Source organism: Protomyctophum bolini (genome assembly GCF_963924005.1).
Source record: "Protomyctophum bolini genome assembly, chromosome: 22".
NCBI classification, from domain to species: domain Eukaryota; kingdom Metazoa; phylum Chordata; class Actinopteri; order Myctophiformes; family Myctophidae; genus Protomyctophum; species Protomyctophum bolini.
The window spans coordinates 35,432,188-35,449,178 of record NC_137883.1 but is presented as its reverse complement, the minus strand read 5'-3'; the positions used below and the strand labels follow the sequence as shown (position 1 = coordinate 35,449,178).

General features: G+C 44.4%; 1 protein-coding gene across 11 annotated transcripts in view; it reads right to left on the bottom strand.

Moving 5' to 3' along the window:
* Positions 1-15,626, bottom strand: part of LOC308309513 (peroxisomal ATPase PEX1-like) — a 30,518-nt gene extending 14,892 nt beyond the window's left edge. For 2 of the 11 annotated variants that reach the window (XM_080755395.1, XM_080755391.1), the window contains exons 1-4: positions 14,022-14,113; positions 12,076-12,240; positions 11,082-11,221; positions 5,689-7,464 (exon numbers count right to left, since the gene is read on the bottom strand). In XM_080755395.1, coding sequence (XP_080611521.1) covers positions 5,812-7,419 — 1,608 coding nt within the window. In that variant the 5' untranslated portion in view covers positions 7,420-7,464; positions 11,082-11,221; positions 12,076-12,240; positions 14,022-14,113 and the 3' untranslated portion in view covers positions 5,689-5,811. Of the gene's footprint in view, positions 1-5,688; positions 7,465-11,081; positions 11,222-12,075; positions 12,693-14,021; positions 14,116-15,509 lie in introns of those variants that run through there. The other 9 variants (XM_080755394.1, XM_080755396.1, XM_080755393.1 and 6 more) reach the window with 9 other exon arrangements.
* Positions 15,627-16,991: the final 1,365 nt, after the last annotated feature.

Below are 16,991 nucleotides of genomic sequence, written 5' to 3'. Positions count from 1 at the left end.
CACACACACACACACACACACACACACAGATGTAACAAATATACGTGGAGACATTTGAAAGGTGAAGATGCCTGTGGAGCCCCCCATTGAATGGCATTTGTATGTCTGTTAAATGTGAGAGTGTAAATGGGTCAATTGTATGTCGCTGTCTCTGAGTTACATGAGACCCCCATTACTATTGTAAAAGCAATGTTAATTGAACTGTGAGAGTGTAAATTAGTTAATTTGGTGTGGTTCCATTGGGTTCTAAATTATAATGTAGCTGGGGACATGGGGGAACTCCCCCCATGCATTACCGTAAACTATGATGTGGCACAGTGGCTCATTCTCTACACACACACACACACACACACACACACACACACACACACACACACACACACACACACACACACACACACACACACACACACACACACACACACACACACACACACACACACACACACACACACACACACACACACACACACACACACGTGCGTTGCGAAAGTAGCGAAACACGCACACACGCGCGTGGCGAAAGTACACACACACACACACACACACACACACACACACACACACACACACACACGTGCGTTGCAAAAGTATAGCTGCCTGGAAGGAATTATTTACCTGGGCTGGTACCTGGCGGAACTTCGGAAGGCAACGTGTGTGACCCACGGCTCCGTCAGTGTGTGACCCACGCACGCGTGCGTTGCGTAATCCGTGAAAGAAAGTGTGTTGCGCTGCATGCTGTGTACTGTATGCCACTGTTGTTGTGTTGCGGCGGTAGGTGTGTCGTGTGTGTGTGTGTGTGTGTGTGTGTATGTATGCGCCGCCAAATTGTATAGGCCACTGTTTGTTGTGTTGCTGCGGTAGCTAGAGGAAGCATGCCAGTGGGGTAACAGTGAGAACGGTGGCCTGTGATGCAGGTGTCGCTAAGGGGCGGAGGTGTGTGAAGCCCCATTCACATTGAAGAAGCTGCTTTAAAAAGCAAAAGCAAAACTCTGGAAAACGCAGCTTTTTTTTGAGAAAGTGGGCGTGTACAAGGTACCTGTCACTCAAGCTGCCTGGACTGGCTGTCTGGCTTTGAGACGAGAGACGGGCAGTTTGAGCAGATGCGCATTTGAAAGTCTAAAATGTAAAATAGCGACTGTAGAGGAGAAATAATGATATATTTAGTTACATCATAACCTATGTATGGATGAATAAATAATATAATCTTGGTAAACTTGTTTGTAAATAACCGAACGGACGGGATCTCAATCCTCCCCGTCTTCTGCTCATGTCTCCCCCCCCACTCCGCTCTCGTCTCCCCCAGGCCACGAGCGAAACCCTCCGGGCATTTTTTTAAATGGCGGCTCTGTATGTAATGTTAATGTTGATTTAGAAAGAGCATACCGTAGAAATACAATTGTATATATCCAGCACGTCGTGTTATGGCTGAATTTCGCACTGAACAAACACGTGAGGAATACAAGCGATGAGCAAAGGACTGCTTGTATATGATGTTGTTTATTTGAAGAGGTCACAGGTCCTGGCTTTTCCCAACAGCTCAGGCAGGTTCCAACAACATACTGAGACAGATTCAGAATAGTACTTTAAGTAGAGTTAGATCCCACCCACACAGGTGTGAGAATCTTGCTTACAGACAAAGGGAGGAAGTTGAGGGGGAAGGGGGGGGGGGTGGGGAAATCAGGTGAAGGCAACAGCCGAGTGTGTAAATTCAAGAGAGCCATGCTGTTGTTATCACAGCATGGCTGAGCTTCAAGGCTCCGGGTGTCTAGACGAATTCAGTGTATTCGAGTACAGTGGTACAATGGAAAATCCTCCTCAAATCCCTCATTTTGTTAATTTAAAAACAACTTAATTAAACAATAATTGTACATTTTCCATTAATATCAAAAACATTTGTCATCAAAGTACTACATCATGTTCTATACATCAAAGGGATCGTAGGCTGGGTTTCCGGGTTCAATAATTTGGATCAATTGGTACTGCACCAACTGACCATGAATTAAATGACTTACACACTTGCTCATTAAAGGGACGATGCAACAGATAAAAACCATCAGAAGGAATATAACAGCCCCGAGTGGAACAAGTACCCTTGTTAGCCATGTGGACCAGGAACCGCTTGTTAGCCATGACCACAAGTCCCAGCCTTGAGGGGCCGACACTTCCTCGTGTTTCATTTTGGCCAACAAAGAATTCATGTGATTAATCACAGTCGACATATTACCGGACACATCAGGAATGTAGGTACAGCAGTGTTCTCCTATGACATGACATAGACCAGACTCGGAGGCATATATCAAATCCAGTCCCATGCGATTTTGTAAGATCATCATTCTGGCAGCTTTTTCAAAGGGAAGCAAAGTTTCAAAACCTTTTATAATGTAGGCAGTCAGGTTTTCTAGTTCAATGTGTAAGCGGTCAATGTGGTGGGCGTTATTCACTGCACCATACCATGGCAATAGCCCTCCCATGAACTTGTTGCCCGCCCCTATCATTAATTCTCGCTTAGAGTGAATCAGGGATCCTATGGGGGTGGCTGGACGGTAGTGGGAGTACTCATGTGTTGTATACAGTAATTCGTTGTAAATCTCTACTTGTGGAACTAGAAAAACTGGGGAACAAACACCGCTCCAATTTGGGGGCAAAACCTGATAATAATTAGATGCACACAACCATACCATGTCAGTAGTGGCTCCAAAGCCATCATCCCCAGGCCACATAAGGCGACCGTGGAACTCTGGATTAAGAAAGCTGGCCTCAGCCAGGTCAGACACTGTAGGAATCAGGCAGGGAGATCTGGCATTGTGAAAATAATGACCTTCCTGCGTAACACCCATGGAACAAGTAGCTTTAAGGATGACACCACAGTTAGGCAGTGAACCCACATCCTGGGAATCCTCTCCTTCAGTACGGGAGAAACAAAAGGGAATTTGTATAGTGAGAAGTCGCTCGTCAATCTGACCCACAGGGCTATAAACCCTCCAATTCTTGGTTTCCCTGTAAAGTGAAGTGGAATTATAGCTCCGAACAGTGAGGGTCTGGTCGGACGTACCGTTTGAGTGAACACAATTAGCCTTAAGGTGTAATGGTACATCTCTAGTCAATTTGACAAATCTACACCTTGGTGCGTGTATTGAAGACAGTTTTCTTTTTTGGTGTGATTGTTTTGTCAGGAGAAATGTTGAAGTCACTTTGCAGCAGGGGCATGCCTTTTGGTTCAGGCTGTGTTCCGGCTTCTGCCTGTATGCAATGCATTTGTCTATTCTAAGTGTGGTTGTGAGTGTGTATTTGTTGACTGTAATCAACCTGGAGACAATGTCTCTGCAGATCGTTTTGATCAGTGTAGTCTTGGTTTGGACCAATAACAAGTGTGCGCACCAGTCACAGGGTCTGGGGGTGTGCCCAGATTTGGTGTTTCGTCTGGCGAGCTGGGGTCCGGGTCAGGTTGGTCGTGGCAGAAACGAAGTTCCTCGTTGATAGCGCCGTCTATTGTTGTGCTTGGTTCCTCGGTGATGTGCTGGTTTCCCACTGGAAGGCCTGGGTTGAATCGTTTACAGTGTGTAGCATGGATCCACGTTTGCCTCTCTTGAACTTTTACTGCCAACGGGCTGGTCAGTAGGACACGGTAGGGACCCTTGAATCTTGGCGCATTCCACCTGGAGCGCCTGAAGTCTTTGTAGAATATGAGGTCACCAGGCTGGATTTTGTGGCACCTGACGTCGTTGTTTAGTGGGGTTGGCAGGGCTTCTTTCACTCAGGTGGAAGTGTGAAGTCCGATAAGCTATCTGTCAAAGCCCGGTTGAACAGGTGAGGAGAATTGTGAAAACCTTGACATAGACGAGTCCATGTCCAAACCTTGCCCTGGAAATTGAAAGCAAACCAATACTGGGAATCTTCATGGACAGGCACAGAGAAAAATGCGTTAACCAGATCAATACAGCTAAAGAAATGGGAATGATTAGGGATGTCACTCAAAATAGTGTAAGGGTTAGCCACGATAGGTGGAATTAGTTCAGTATGAAGATTGACAGCTTTCAAATCCTGGACAAATCTATATCCCCGGGGTTTCCCATCCGGGCCTGGAGCTTTGGCGACGGGAAGAATAGGTGTGCGTACCGGCGACTCCGGACAAGGCACAATGATGCCGGCTTTCCTAAGAGAGTCAAAAACTGGTGCAATACCCTCTAATGCCTCCTTTTTAATAGGATATTGGCGGACATTAGGTCTATAATCAGATTTGGGCGTAATCTGAATTGGAGTGCAGTCATTAATTAACCCTATGTCATTTTCATCTTTGGGCCATAAGCAGCTAGGGACAGCTACTAAAGCTGGGTCTGTTGCTGTCATAGTCATTTGCATGTCAAGGTCTGTCACTGGTGGCATGCATGTGTCTGACAACTGTACTGTGCGTGAAACAGGCAAGTCAACCGAGTAGTGCATGCGCCACATGTGTAATTGTTCAGAATAGAAAATAGTCTTATGTTCTGGTATGGCTTGCCAGTCAGTCGTATCTGCGCACGCTGTACGTGCATAGTCTCCTAAGTCAGTCCAGTTCTCCTGTTTTGCTTTGCACAGGGGTATGTGGGGGGTAGTTCCTAAAATATAGCAGCTAGCCTGATGTTCTGTGAATCTTACTGTGAGAAAGGCAGATGTTTCAGACCAGTATAAATCTGGAGCAAAAATGCTGTCTTTCTGGTTTGTGTACCAGTTTCTTTCGAAATCTTCATCTTGGTGACTTGTAATATGGACAGGCAAAGATAACTCATCTCCTGTCATGAAAATTGAGTCTGGGTTTAACACATGCTTGTGGGCCAAGGTTAGCAGCGTCTCAGCCAATTTAGAGTCATCCAACTGAAATTGATATGTATAGAGTGGGTTCAATGCATTTAGTTTGACACATTGATAAGAAACTGCATGTTCATCATGACCATGTGGCTCTATCAATTTGTTTTGGAACAGCTGTAGGTCTGCGATCTCTGTAGTTGTCACATTGTGTAACTTCTTCAGAGGTACAATGGTTATTTTACCCTTCTCAGAGGGTATGAGTGCAAGGGATAATGCACACAAGAGGTCTCTAGCCAATAAGTTAACAGGGCATCTGTCTGACACAAGAAAAGAGTGCTTGATAGTTTGCATGCCATCATCTACTGACAGCGGTACACTAAATTTTTCTTTAGTCAGAGAGCCGGAGGCTGACATAGTAATCACAGTTCGGCCTCCTAATTTGACATGTCCTATGTCACTAGTGCGTACTGTAGAATACGTAGCTCCAGAGTCAGCCAGAAACTGCATTTTAACGCCATTCACAGTCATACAATACATGGGCAGGTTATTAAGGAACGCTGAGTCATATTTAGCAAATTGGCATTTTGCAGCGGTGTATTTTTGTTCTAGAAATGCAATGCACTCGGTCAACTGTGTGTAATCTAAGTGTTGTGTCACGTGTGAGACAGTGGGTGTGTGGGTGTGTGAATCTGAGTGTGATGCCATGCGTTGTTGTGTTACAGGGGTTGTGTGGATGAGTGAAGGCTCGGTGCCATGGGGTGTGTTTTGTGTTTCAGGGGGTGTGTGTGTGCGTGTTGTGTCATTGGAGGTGTGTTCATGGACTGTTTGCGTGCAGTCTAAGTGTGGTGTTATGTATTGTAATGTGTCAGGGGGTGTGTGTGTGCGTGTTGTGTCATTTGAGGTGTGTTTATGGATTGTTTGAGTGGGTGTAATAGGTGCAAAACCTGGACCGGTGATGGTAGTCTCGTCTGGAAGCGCAGTCCCACATCGGCCCCAGTCCTCCTGTCCGCCACTCCCCGCCAGTCAGTTCGGTCGGCGCCCGTTGTCGTTCTCCTGTCTCTGGACTCCGTTGTCTCCCTCAGGTGAACGGTAGCCTCCCTCGGACGATCGGTAGGTTTGTTCATGTTCGTCATAATAGCCTCTTCTGGCCTCTCTCATGCGGCCATTTCCACGACCTCTTCCCCTGTATTTTCTTTTTTGTGGGCAGTCGGATCTCCAATGATCTGGGCTGTTGCAATTGAAGCAACATCCATCATTGAATCGGTTCCTTTCATTATCTGATTGGTCCCTTCCGTGTCTCCTGTAGTTATTCTTTTTCTTTTCTTCTTTGTCTGTTGCCAGTATAGTGACAGCGTCCATCATGGCAAGCTGAAGGGCTTCGCTCTTGTCTTTTTTTTGTTTTTTTTCTGCTTGTTTAGTATCGCTTTCGACTTCTTCCGCGTGGGACGCGTGTCTGATGATGTCGGCCGGGTCAGCGGTTTTGTAGCCAATGAGAGATTGTTTTACACGCTTGGAGAGTTCTTCGCGCATGTTGCACATTAGCTGACTAACCAGGAATGCTTTGGCAAATGGTTCCGTTGCATCTGTGCCTCCCCCGTGCGTGTATATGGCTTGCTCCAAGCGGTGGCGGAACTGGCTGACCGTTTCATCTTTTCCCTGTTTACAGTCGTGTACTTCAGCCAGATTTAGTATCGTTGGGAAGAGTGTCATAATATTTTCGCACACTGTATCCACAGCAGTGATGTATCTGTGATTGTCATCATATTGTACTTGGACAGGCCTCTCATCTTGATATGCTCGGGCGGTCTCCATGACTGTCTGCATTTTTGAGGGTTCCATGTTTTTGGCACAGATGTCAAGCACCTCTTTCATCGTGGGCCTGTATGTACGGCAGAAAGCCTTCAGTTGTCCAGTCCAGCGGCGTCCTCCCACTTCATTGAGCTTCTTCAGTGTAGCTGCATATTGCGCTATATCGTCTGGGGACCACAAGCGTTGAACCATCATTACCTCGCCATATGGGTTCGCCACCTCAATCATCGGGCATTGTATGTCAGCCGCCTGTTCCTCTTCATTCATCCATGGGTCAGAAGTCTCATTTGGGGTGGGCGTGTTGTCTGGCAATTGGTAAAACCGTGGCGCGCCTTGTGCACGTGTCACTGGCCCAGGCTTTCTTCCCTGTCCATATGATAGTATGTTGTCCTGGGCGATGGGAAAATCCCTGTGACGAGCCGCTGACTCCCCGTTGTGAATAGGGGTGGACCAATATGCTGGTGGGGGAAAGGTCTTCTGTTTTGTTGACACGGAAACTGGAGTTCTTGGCTGTGCTGTGTTGCCCAGCTCTTGGTTCGAAATGTCATTGGTTTGAGTGGAGTTCCTGTTGCCTTCTATTCTGTGAGATTCTTCCAGTAGGTTGAGAGACATAGCAGACACCAGGGATGGCGTCGGAACAGAGGGGGCCTGCTGTGGGTTTCCCAGAGAGGGGGTTTGAATGTCCTGTGGGGGGTGCGAGTTTGTGGTGAGAGGAGAAGGTGTGACGTTCTGGGATTCAAGCTGTTGTTGTCTGATGGTAGACAGCGGGGGTTGGTAGACGCCGGGAGTTGACTGAGACGCCGAGGGTTGACTGACTGGCATAGGAGGGCATGGGCAGTCGAGGTCCAGGTCAATTAGGGTCAGCGCCTGCAGAGAAGGGTACAAAGGAGAGGGAGAAATCTGCGAAGCTACATATGTAGGAGGAGCCTGTGGGCATGTCTCTTGCTTTAAAGAATCTATTTGTGGCAGTGATTTCATGTCACTTTTCCGCTGTCTATATTCTGCTTCGTCCATCCACATTGAAAGGATTTTTTTGTGGAGGTCACATTTCATTAGTTTGTGTGTTTTTACTGTCTTTTTCCTTCTCATTTTATTTTCAGCTTCTTTTAGCAGCTCTTTTAATTCAAGCAATTTCTTTGTACTTAAAGAGCCGTTTTCTGGAAAACCCATTTGTTTCCATTCATCCAGGCAGTCTAGCGCTTCTGGGCCATACTTTGAGACCATCTCTCGCATAATCGTAGACCATCTCTCTTTGTCTTCTGTGGCCTTCTGTGGCGAACTTTTCTTATTTCCCATCTTGACGTTCTTTCTTTACTTTAAAGCAAGCACTGTATCTTTATGTCATTCTGTGACGACAACAAATTGTATGTTATGCCGTTAAACAGTTAAACAAGTTGTCTTTGTGCTTTCAACTTAAAGGTCTCTTTTCTTTACTTAATGCAAAACACTGTATCTTTATGTTAAGGTTAACAAGGTCTTTGTGTTAAATGCAAGGTAATGCAAGCACGGTACTTTATGTTGTTTTAAAACAAGGTTTTTGTGCTGCGACTTGACTGCAAAACAAGGTCTCTCTTTATGTTTTACTGTACAAACTTCTCTTTCTTTCTGTCCACTAGGCTAGATTTCTGTATTTTGTGAATTTAAGCATACTTGACTATTACAATAGATAGGTTTGGCAAAATATGGCCTTTAGAATTATAATTAGCACTTAAATTGTCAGGAATTTTTGAATTTGGAAAATTCTCACCGTTTGTTTTTTCAGTGTAGCCACGGGTTTTGTTGAAATCCTGGCGCCGAACTCCGTAAATGCCTTGATTCTCCAGTAGATGTGTTGATGGACAAATCAGTCCAAAGTAGCCTTTCCGGAGCTCAGCGACACAGGATCCCCACTTCTCGACACCAAATGTTATGGCTGAATTTCGCACTGAACAAACACGTGAGGAATACAAGCGATGAGCAAAGGACTGCTTGTATATGATGTTGTTTATTTGAAGAGGTCACAGGTCCTGGCTTTTCCCAACAGCTCAGGCAGGTTCCAACAACATACTGAGACAGATTCAGAATAGTACTTTAAGTAGAGTTAGATCCCACCCACACAGGTGTGAGAATCTTGCTTACAGACAAAGGGAGGAAGTTGAGGGGGAAGGGGGGGGGGGTGGGGAAATCAGGTGAAGGCAACAGCCGAGTGTGTAAATTCAAGAGAGCCATGCTGTTGTTATCACAGCATGGCTGAGCTTCAAGGCTCCGGGTGTCTAGACGAATTCAGTGTATTCGAGTACAGTGGTACAATGGAAAATCCTCCTCAGTCGTAAAAGCAATTAAAACAGCTTATGTTTACGTGCGATTTCCGGACATTCAGTCCCAAGTCTCCCGTGGAAGGGAGCCCCCATCTCGGCGCTGTCTGTCTGTCACTGACCTCGGCTGGCTATATGTGGCAGTAGAGTCAGACCGCTCCTCCACCACCCCCACGGCACGGACCCTCACCGTTTACACTACAGCATCATTACATTTAAAGTTTGCTTTTAATTAGCAGATGATGTGAAACATTGTGCCAACTAGTAGTAGGCTATGCATACTTTAATTACTTAATTAATAATCAATATCACGGTGATATTATCACCGGAACGGAGTCCAGTGCAACGGACCTGTGCACATGCATATCATACAACTGATATAAACTTTATATCAGTTGTATGATATGCATGTGCATAGAGAGATCAATAATTAATAGCCTTTATAATAAAGGCTATTAATTATTGATCTCTCTCGCGCACACACACACACGCGGTGCATACGACGCGCTGGGGACTATAGACTATATATATATATATATGCTCATTTATAAACCGTGTGTGTGTTTAGTCCACGGTCAGACAGAGACAGCTACGGGGTTCAGTTGTTCACCTCGGTGGGAACCGGGAGGGGGTAATTACTGCAGGGGCACTGAGAGAGAACTGGCTCGCAAGTGAGCCCCGTGTCGGCTCCTCCACGGTGCTCAATATCTCACACACACACACACACACACACACACACACACACACACACACACACACACACACGTGTTCTATCTATCTATAAATATAGGCTAGTATCTACTATCTTTCAACTTTTGGTATGAGGTTCATCGATAGGCCTACATGAACGCAATAGACCAATTGAAATGATTCCCTCAAATAAATCTTATATGCGATTGGTTTATCGATTCAGAACGCAGCAAACCAATCACAAAACATGGGCAACATATTGCATAAATAGAGGGGGAACATACAACTGATATAAAGGCTATTAATTATTTTTTAAAGGTATGATCAAGGCCCCACTCCTGTAGTACATTACTACAGGAGTATGTGGTACAGCGCCACTGTACCACGGTGATAGTGCCTCGGGTGACCTGCGGCCAGACCCCGTCGTCGAGGAGAAAACTCGAGCTTTCCCCTCGAGCGAAAGTGGACCGACTTCTGGACCCTGTGGCCCGGCCCGCGGAGGACCCCCTAAGTTGAGACTGGGTGTCGAGGAGCGTAAACCAGTGATCAACCCCCTGTGCTCAGGGCGAGGTCCCGCGACAAGGGCAATTAATTTTAGTGCGATGAAACGTCCCGCAAATCGTCTCCGAGCACACACGAGGACCGGCACAGAAACGCGCTGAGAGCGGGCTGCTACTCCCCTCTTCTCGGGGAAGGTTTTGGGGAAAACTCCGACACAACTATATTGTTGTCTATCTATCTATATCTGCTAATTTATCAACCGTGTGTGTGTGCGTGCACTGTTTAGTCCACAAACAGTCCACAAGCGACGGATAGCGTTCTGGAGAGTTCAGTTCAGTAGTCCATCCATAGCTTCGATGAGAACCGGAGGGGGGGGTGAATGCACGATGACTTGTCCCCAGAAACGTGACACTCGCGACGGCACACGGAACACAACCTGTTTTCACCGTTTCGACAACTTGTTTCTCATATAAACTTTAATTTCTATCACAAAATATGCTATGGTCTTGCCAAATATCCATTCATATTTCATATACAGCCCATATTTAAAAAGTTTATTTTTTAATGCGGACAATTGGCTCGGACAGCTTTTTCAAAGCTTTTTGGTTTCGTAAAATGAGCTCAACTCCGCCTCCTCAAACCACGCTGTGCTCTGATTGGCTACACGCAGATTTTTAAAGCTCCAGCTTTAAAAAGCTGCTTTAAAGTTAAGGTTCGGTGAGAAAAAAAAAAAGCAAAAACAAAAAAAAGCTAATCTTCCAGCTTTTAAACGCAGAAGCTGTTCTGCATAGAGATAACATGGGACGAAGAAGCAGAAGCTAGCTTCTGCTTCTTCAATGTGAATGGGGCTTGAGGGTGCGAGGTTGGTAGGTGCGTGTGTGCGTGTGTGTGTGTGTGTATGTATGCGCCGCCAAATTGTATAGGCCACTGTTTTACTTTGCACATTCTCAGAGTTATGGAAGTCCTTGAAATACATGTGTTGTTTTTTGTTGTACTCACAGGTTGCTGTACGAGGTCCAGTCAGCCTTGCTGAGCGAGGGTCTGGTGGTCAGCAGGGCTGAGGTCAGATGAGACTGGCTGAGCAGCAGGCCTGATCCACTGGACACTGGAGTCACCCGATGACCACTGTCCTGGAGACCCTGCAACGCACGCACACGCGCACAGGCACACACACACACACACACACACACACACACACACACACACACACACACACACACACACACGCGCTCACAAAGTAGAACATAAAAATAGGGTTTATTTTTTGCCTCTTGTCTGAGCACAGACATCACACAGGGCTGGCTATTACTTTTTTAATCGTGAAAAAGATGTGCAAAATTCATTACCAATTACATTTTTTTTGTGGCTTTCTCCTTTATTTTATATATTTTATGGAGGGACAGACAGTAGGCTGACAGGAAATGGGGAGAGAGATGGGGGGGGTGACATGCAGTAAAGGCCGTCGGGATCGGGAGTCGAACCCGCGGCCACACTGCCAGACTGGATCATACCAGCCAAGGTGCCTGGACCGCTGAGCCACGGCCCAGGCCTGACAATTATAATTTTAATATCTAGAATATCTTAGAAGACATTTTGTAGAATCGCAAATGGGTTTTAACCCATTTAGGCCCGACTTCGAAAGAATATATATTCAAAGATTTGTGCCGCATTTTCACGATTTAAAAAAAATAGCAGACCTACAAGCTCATAGCGCGGCACTCGGTGCCGCGCTATGACCTTGTAGATCTGCTATTTTTCCAACAGCTCAAGTATAACATAATGCTTTTAAAACACCAAAAGGGGTTCGCATTATGTTGTGCTTTAGCTATTGAAAAATAGCAGATCTACAAGCTCATAGCTTGTAGGTCTGCTATTTTTGAAAAATGACTGACGACTGACATAGAAACATGGCTTTTTTCAGAAAACTGTCATTTTCAAACAGACATTTTTAGAATCTGATCTCAGGTCAGAATGGGTTAAAGAGTCAACTCACGCGGTCTCTCCTGTGGCTGCTCTTGATGGTTCTGATCTCCTGCTGCAGTCTCTCCATCTGCTCCGGGCTGAGCTCCGTGAAGCCCGTCTGGACCGAGGGCATGTAGGCCGGGAGGGGGACGTGGAGTGAGATATTGTCCTCTAGGTTCACATCCATGTGAAAGTTCTGGCACAAAACGTGTATTTAGTCAAATATCTCGACCTTTCCACCGCATTCACACGGACACCTTTCACTCCGGGCAAAGGGGGTACAGAATTAATTCACCAAATCTTCCTCTGACCACACCCAACACAAATTGACCAGGGAAGCACACAATCGGCAGGTGCTTGCGATAGGTGCTGGGTAATTAATCACACCACCTGCCTATTGTGCCCCAAACTTGCGTTTCCCTGACGACGTTTGCGACGGTCAAAGGAATTTTGGATAAATTAAGTCTAGATGTCATTCCGAGTGCCTTTGCCCGGAGAGAAAACCGTCCAGGTGCAGCTTGTGAAAAAGTGGAGATATTTGACTAAACAAACATTTTATGATAATTACTTCACATGGATATGAAAGTTGAGGACCATATCGGACTCCCAAGTCTTTATTTCAAAGACTTGGGAGTCAGATATGGTCAACTTTCATATCTATATACATTTATTGAGAGAGTACACACGGAGCGCCGACCACATTTACACCGCCATGCTGCCGCTGCAAACGCAAGTCTACAGCATTGATCTATATGGCTCTGGTATGTGAAATAATGCAATGTATGTAACAGACATTCTAGAGCTATAATTAGTCACATCTGCCTTGTTGTGCAACATGTTTTTTATGAAGCCTAAAAGCCATGAAGAAATTAAAAGTTTATATTCATATGTGACCAGATTTCACTGAGCCTGCCATCATGCACATCCCAGCTTTTCACCCGAGTAGAACTTTTTGTCAGCCCGCAAAATGAGTTAATAGCACAGGCTGACTCCTCACATACTAGAGCATGTCTGAAATAAGTGTCAGAGCTGAAATCGACATGTAAATATGAAATAAATGCTTCACAGAAATAAATGCTTCACAGAAGTAAACCTGTCAAGTCTGTTTTCTCAAAACTCGCCGTTTTCTGCAAGACTGTTCAGGATAGTGCGTTACAGTGGAGATGTAATGGAACTCTTAGACTCGGTAGACTATCTTTAGCCTTGTAGGCATATGTACCGGTATGTATTTATTCAAGCGGCAATGATACGTTGCCGCTCTGCTCTGTAGTAGGTTCCATCCTGGAGGCCAATCTTTCCGGTGATAAAATGGCCACCAACGTAATCAAAAAAGTCAATCAAAGAATAAGATTCCTTTACAGGATCTCCTCACTGGTCAACAAAAACACCCAGAAGACCTTAACAGGAGCCCTCGTACAAGGTTTCTTTGACTATGCATCCACCTCGTGGTACCACAGCACCTCAAAGGCCCTTAAAACAAGGCTCCAGACCTCAAAAAAAAAAATATGCCGGGCTCCTACTTGGCCTCAGCCCCCGAACCAACCTCACCCCTGCCCACTTTGACAGGCTGGGATGGCTTAGGGTCGACGACAGAGTACAGCATCTTGCAATGGGTCTAGTCCACAAGATTCGATACACCACCAAGATACCCATGTAACTGTCTAAATACTTCCTTAATGTAAACGAAGTCCACACCCACAACACCAGAGGGAGTGCAACAAACCATGTACAACCCAGATTCGGCACACACGAGAGTACTTTCTGCTTTTGGTACTTTAAAGTACATTTCGATACCAATACTTTTGTACTGTAAAGTACATTTTGAATTCGAGACTTTTACTTTACTTACAACTAACAGATTGCATTGCAGTATTGATACCGTTACTCGAGGAAAACATTTGACTACTTATTTGACACCACTGGATATTGGCCAGTCAGATTAGCCCAGAGTGAAGCTGTAAAACAGTGAGCACTGACATTTCTTCCTGGAACACACAAAGCTCCTCTCCTCGGTACAGGCGTCATCGTTCCACTTCCCGCTCACCAGGTGGTGGTGAGTCATCGTCACGCAGGCACGCACGTCATCCATGTTTGATTAAAAATGTCGCTTCTTCCTACCTTGTTTATTGACACCTCATTGTACCGCCTATCTGGCTAGCTAGTGGAGATATAGCTATGACGTAGCCGGCACAAGCCAACCGCACATCGGGAGGCGGTACAATAAACGGTAAATAAACAAGAAGAAATCAAAGCGACATTTTTAATCAAACATGGATTAAAAATACTTAACGGCTTCCGCGACACAGGAGATTTTCTCAGAGGTATGTAAGGTACTTATAGTTCGCACATTCGTAAGCCATAACAGGTAAAAACGGCGTAATACCGCGCAGATCGACTAAACGAGGAGTTTGCTTAGGTCCACGTTCCAACAATCGCATTAGAACATTTTGTAATGTCCAGGAACCCTACGCAAAGCTAGGTCCAATCATAAAAGCTTTCGGAGGGTTCCGAGAGGGGCTAACTGTTGATGTGCCCTGAGGTTCAAGTTGGTTCTGCAGCCCTTTAGCACCCTTGATACGCGGAGTGAGGTATACATGATTATTTATTTGTCTAGTTTCCATTTGGAGTATATCATTCATGATTGTATTTGTTTGGTTTTCGTTTGGTTGTGGTACTTTTTGGTTATTGTGCATTTTCCTTGTCTTATAATTGAAATGACTTGAGTTTTGTATCACTGTATTTATAATTGACCATAAATTAACCATTTTAATTGTTGATTGTACTGCCGAAGTGACAAGTTTAATGCACAGATTTTAGTAGTGAAACTATATGAGATTATTTGATTGTAAGTAACTGTATTTATTCTATATCCTTATAGTTTTCAGTGTTGGAACAATAAACACACCCGTCGAGACCACCCAAACTTGTCATTCTTTCATCAATCGAGGGGCAGCTACAGTAATGCTTAATTGGGTCGTCCACTCACAGTTAACAGTCTATGTATTGAGTTTGTGCTTGAAATGTACTGTCATTCTGCAAACTGTTAATAAATATTTCAATCAAACAATAACATCATGAATTGCTTTAAACAATCTCCTCTCTAGAGTGCAAACATGAAATAGAAATCACCATAGACATATATTTTGTATCCTTTTAACCCAACAACCATGACATGTAAGTTACTGTGTTAATGTACTATACCCTTTAACAAACAAGTATTACACCAAGGTTTAACTGCTTTAAATGTACACTTTAGTCCATTCATTCACGGTTATCAAGAAATAAAGTCTAAACCCATCTATTCATGTATTGACGTTTACCTGAGGCTTCTCAAATTGTCTGAAAATGGATCGTCAGAAACGCATTCACTTCAAAGGAAGGCTATTTAACGCGAGGTAACACAAATGCAAAAATAAAGATATTATTGCAAATAATACAAAGCAGCAATGATCAACTGTACTGTACCTTGTGTTCTCCGCCAGGTGCTTAAACAAAATAAACGTTTGGTTGTTTTGTAAACACTGAAGTGTTCCTTTGTTGGCGTAGTTGTTTACATTACTCCGTCCCAGTGTCATATCCAAATGGTACTCTTACTGAACTGAACCACTTCCTTCCAGTCCAACGTTGAAAGTCCAAAGGATAGATTGTCCCAAAAGGCGACAGCGCCCTCCTCTGGCCAGGATGAGTAACTGTAGGGCCACCTATGGCTTGTAGATCAGCTATTTAAAAAAAGATCTGTATATTATACATGTCAAAACTTTAAATGAGACATACAGCATTTATGTACTTTTATGCACATTTTGAATTCCGGATTTTTACTTGTAACAAAGTAATAAGTATACATCTATATTGCAGTATTGATGCCATGATACTGACTTCAGCAGTACCTACTAAGCCTAGGCATGTGTTCTGCTGCCCTCTAGTGTTGGTCCACAGAACTCACACTAAACTTGTGTTGGTGTAAACACACAATCTATGTAAAGGCGTGTGAATGGGTGAATGTAATGCACAATCTACAGTATGTAAAGCGCCTTGGATAAAAGGCGCTATATAAATGCACCATTTACCATTTTAGAAAACGTAGACATATGGGACATTCTGCATAATGACTAGTGTATAGAGGGTATGCACTTGCATATACCCGAGTGGCAAAATGCGTGACAAAGTGAGTTTAATGTCATTTATCATCGTTTTAATGCAATCAAATGCAACCTTTCTGTTGGGATGAATGGGCTGTCAAGGCCACAAGGTAGTTCTTTTGCCACTCAGTAGGCGTTCCTGGATAAACTTCCAGTCACACGCATATACCGTCTACAGGCTAATTTTACTTTTGGTATACACATGAAGTACATTTTGATGCCAATATACTGTTGTACTTTTTATTCAAGGTCATTTTGAATTCCACCAGTGCTCCTTATCCTTCCTCTCATGACTTGCACGTGCATACGTGCAAGCTTTTGCATGCGTCCGACGTGTTCGTCACCCCACCTCTTTATAACCCCCTCCCTCTTGTCCCCCAACCTGTACATATACTTGTTACGATGATTAGAATTTTGTCATGATTATGAATTGAATACCCATGGGTCGAACCTGAATGGAAACAAGACTGCAAGGAAACTAGCAGTTTTTTTTCGTTTGAAATGTACCCATACAGATAAAGTAACTTTATTGTCCATTACATTTACATAAAAGCATCCTTAGGACCCCAAATCACACCTTGGAAAGCATGAGTGTCAAGCTAGTGGGGTCATATTTTGACAGCATGGAATTGCCTGTCATAATTTGACCCCCCAGTATTAGGATGTATTAGGATGTTGATATTCATCAGCCAACACTCCCCACTGACAGGTAGATGCCAAAGATTTTACATAACCGGCACACCGGCAGTCAGTTACAGCAATAAAACATTACATGAAATACACAGAAACATTAAAATACTATATAAAA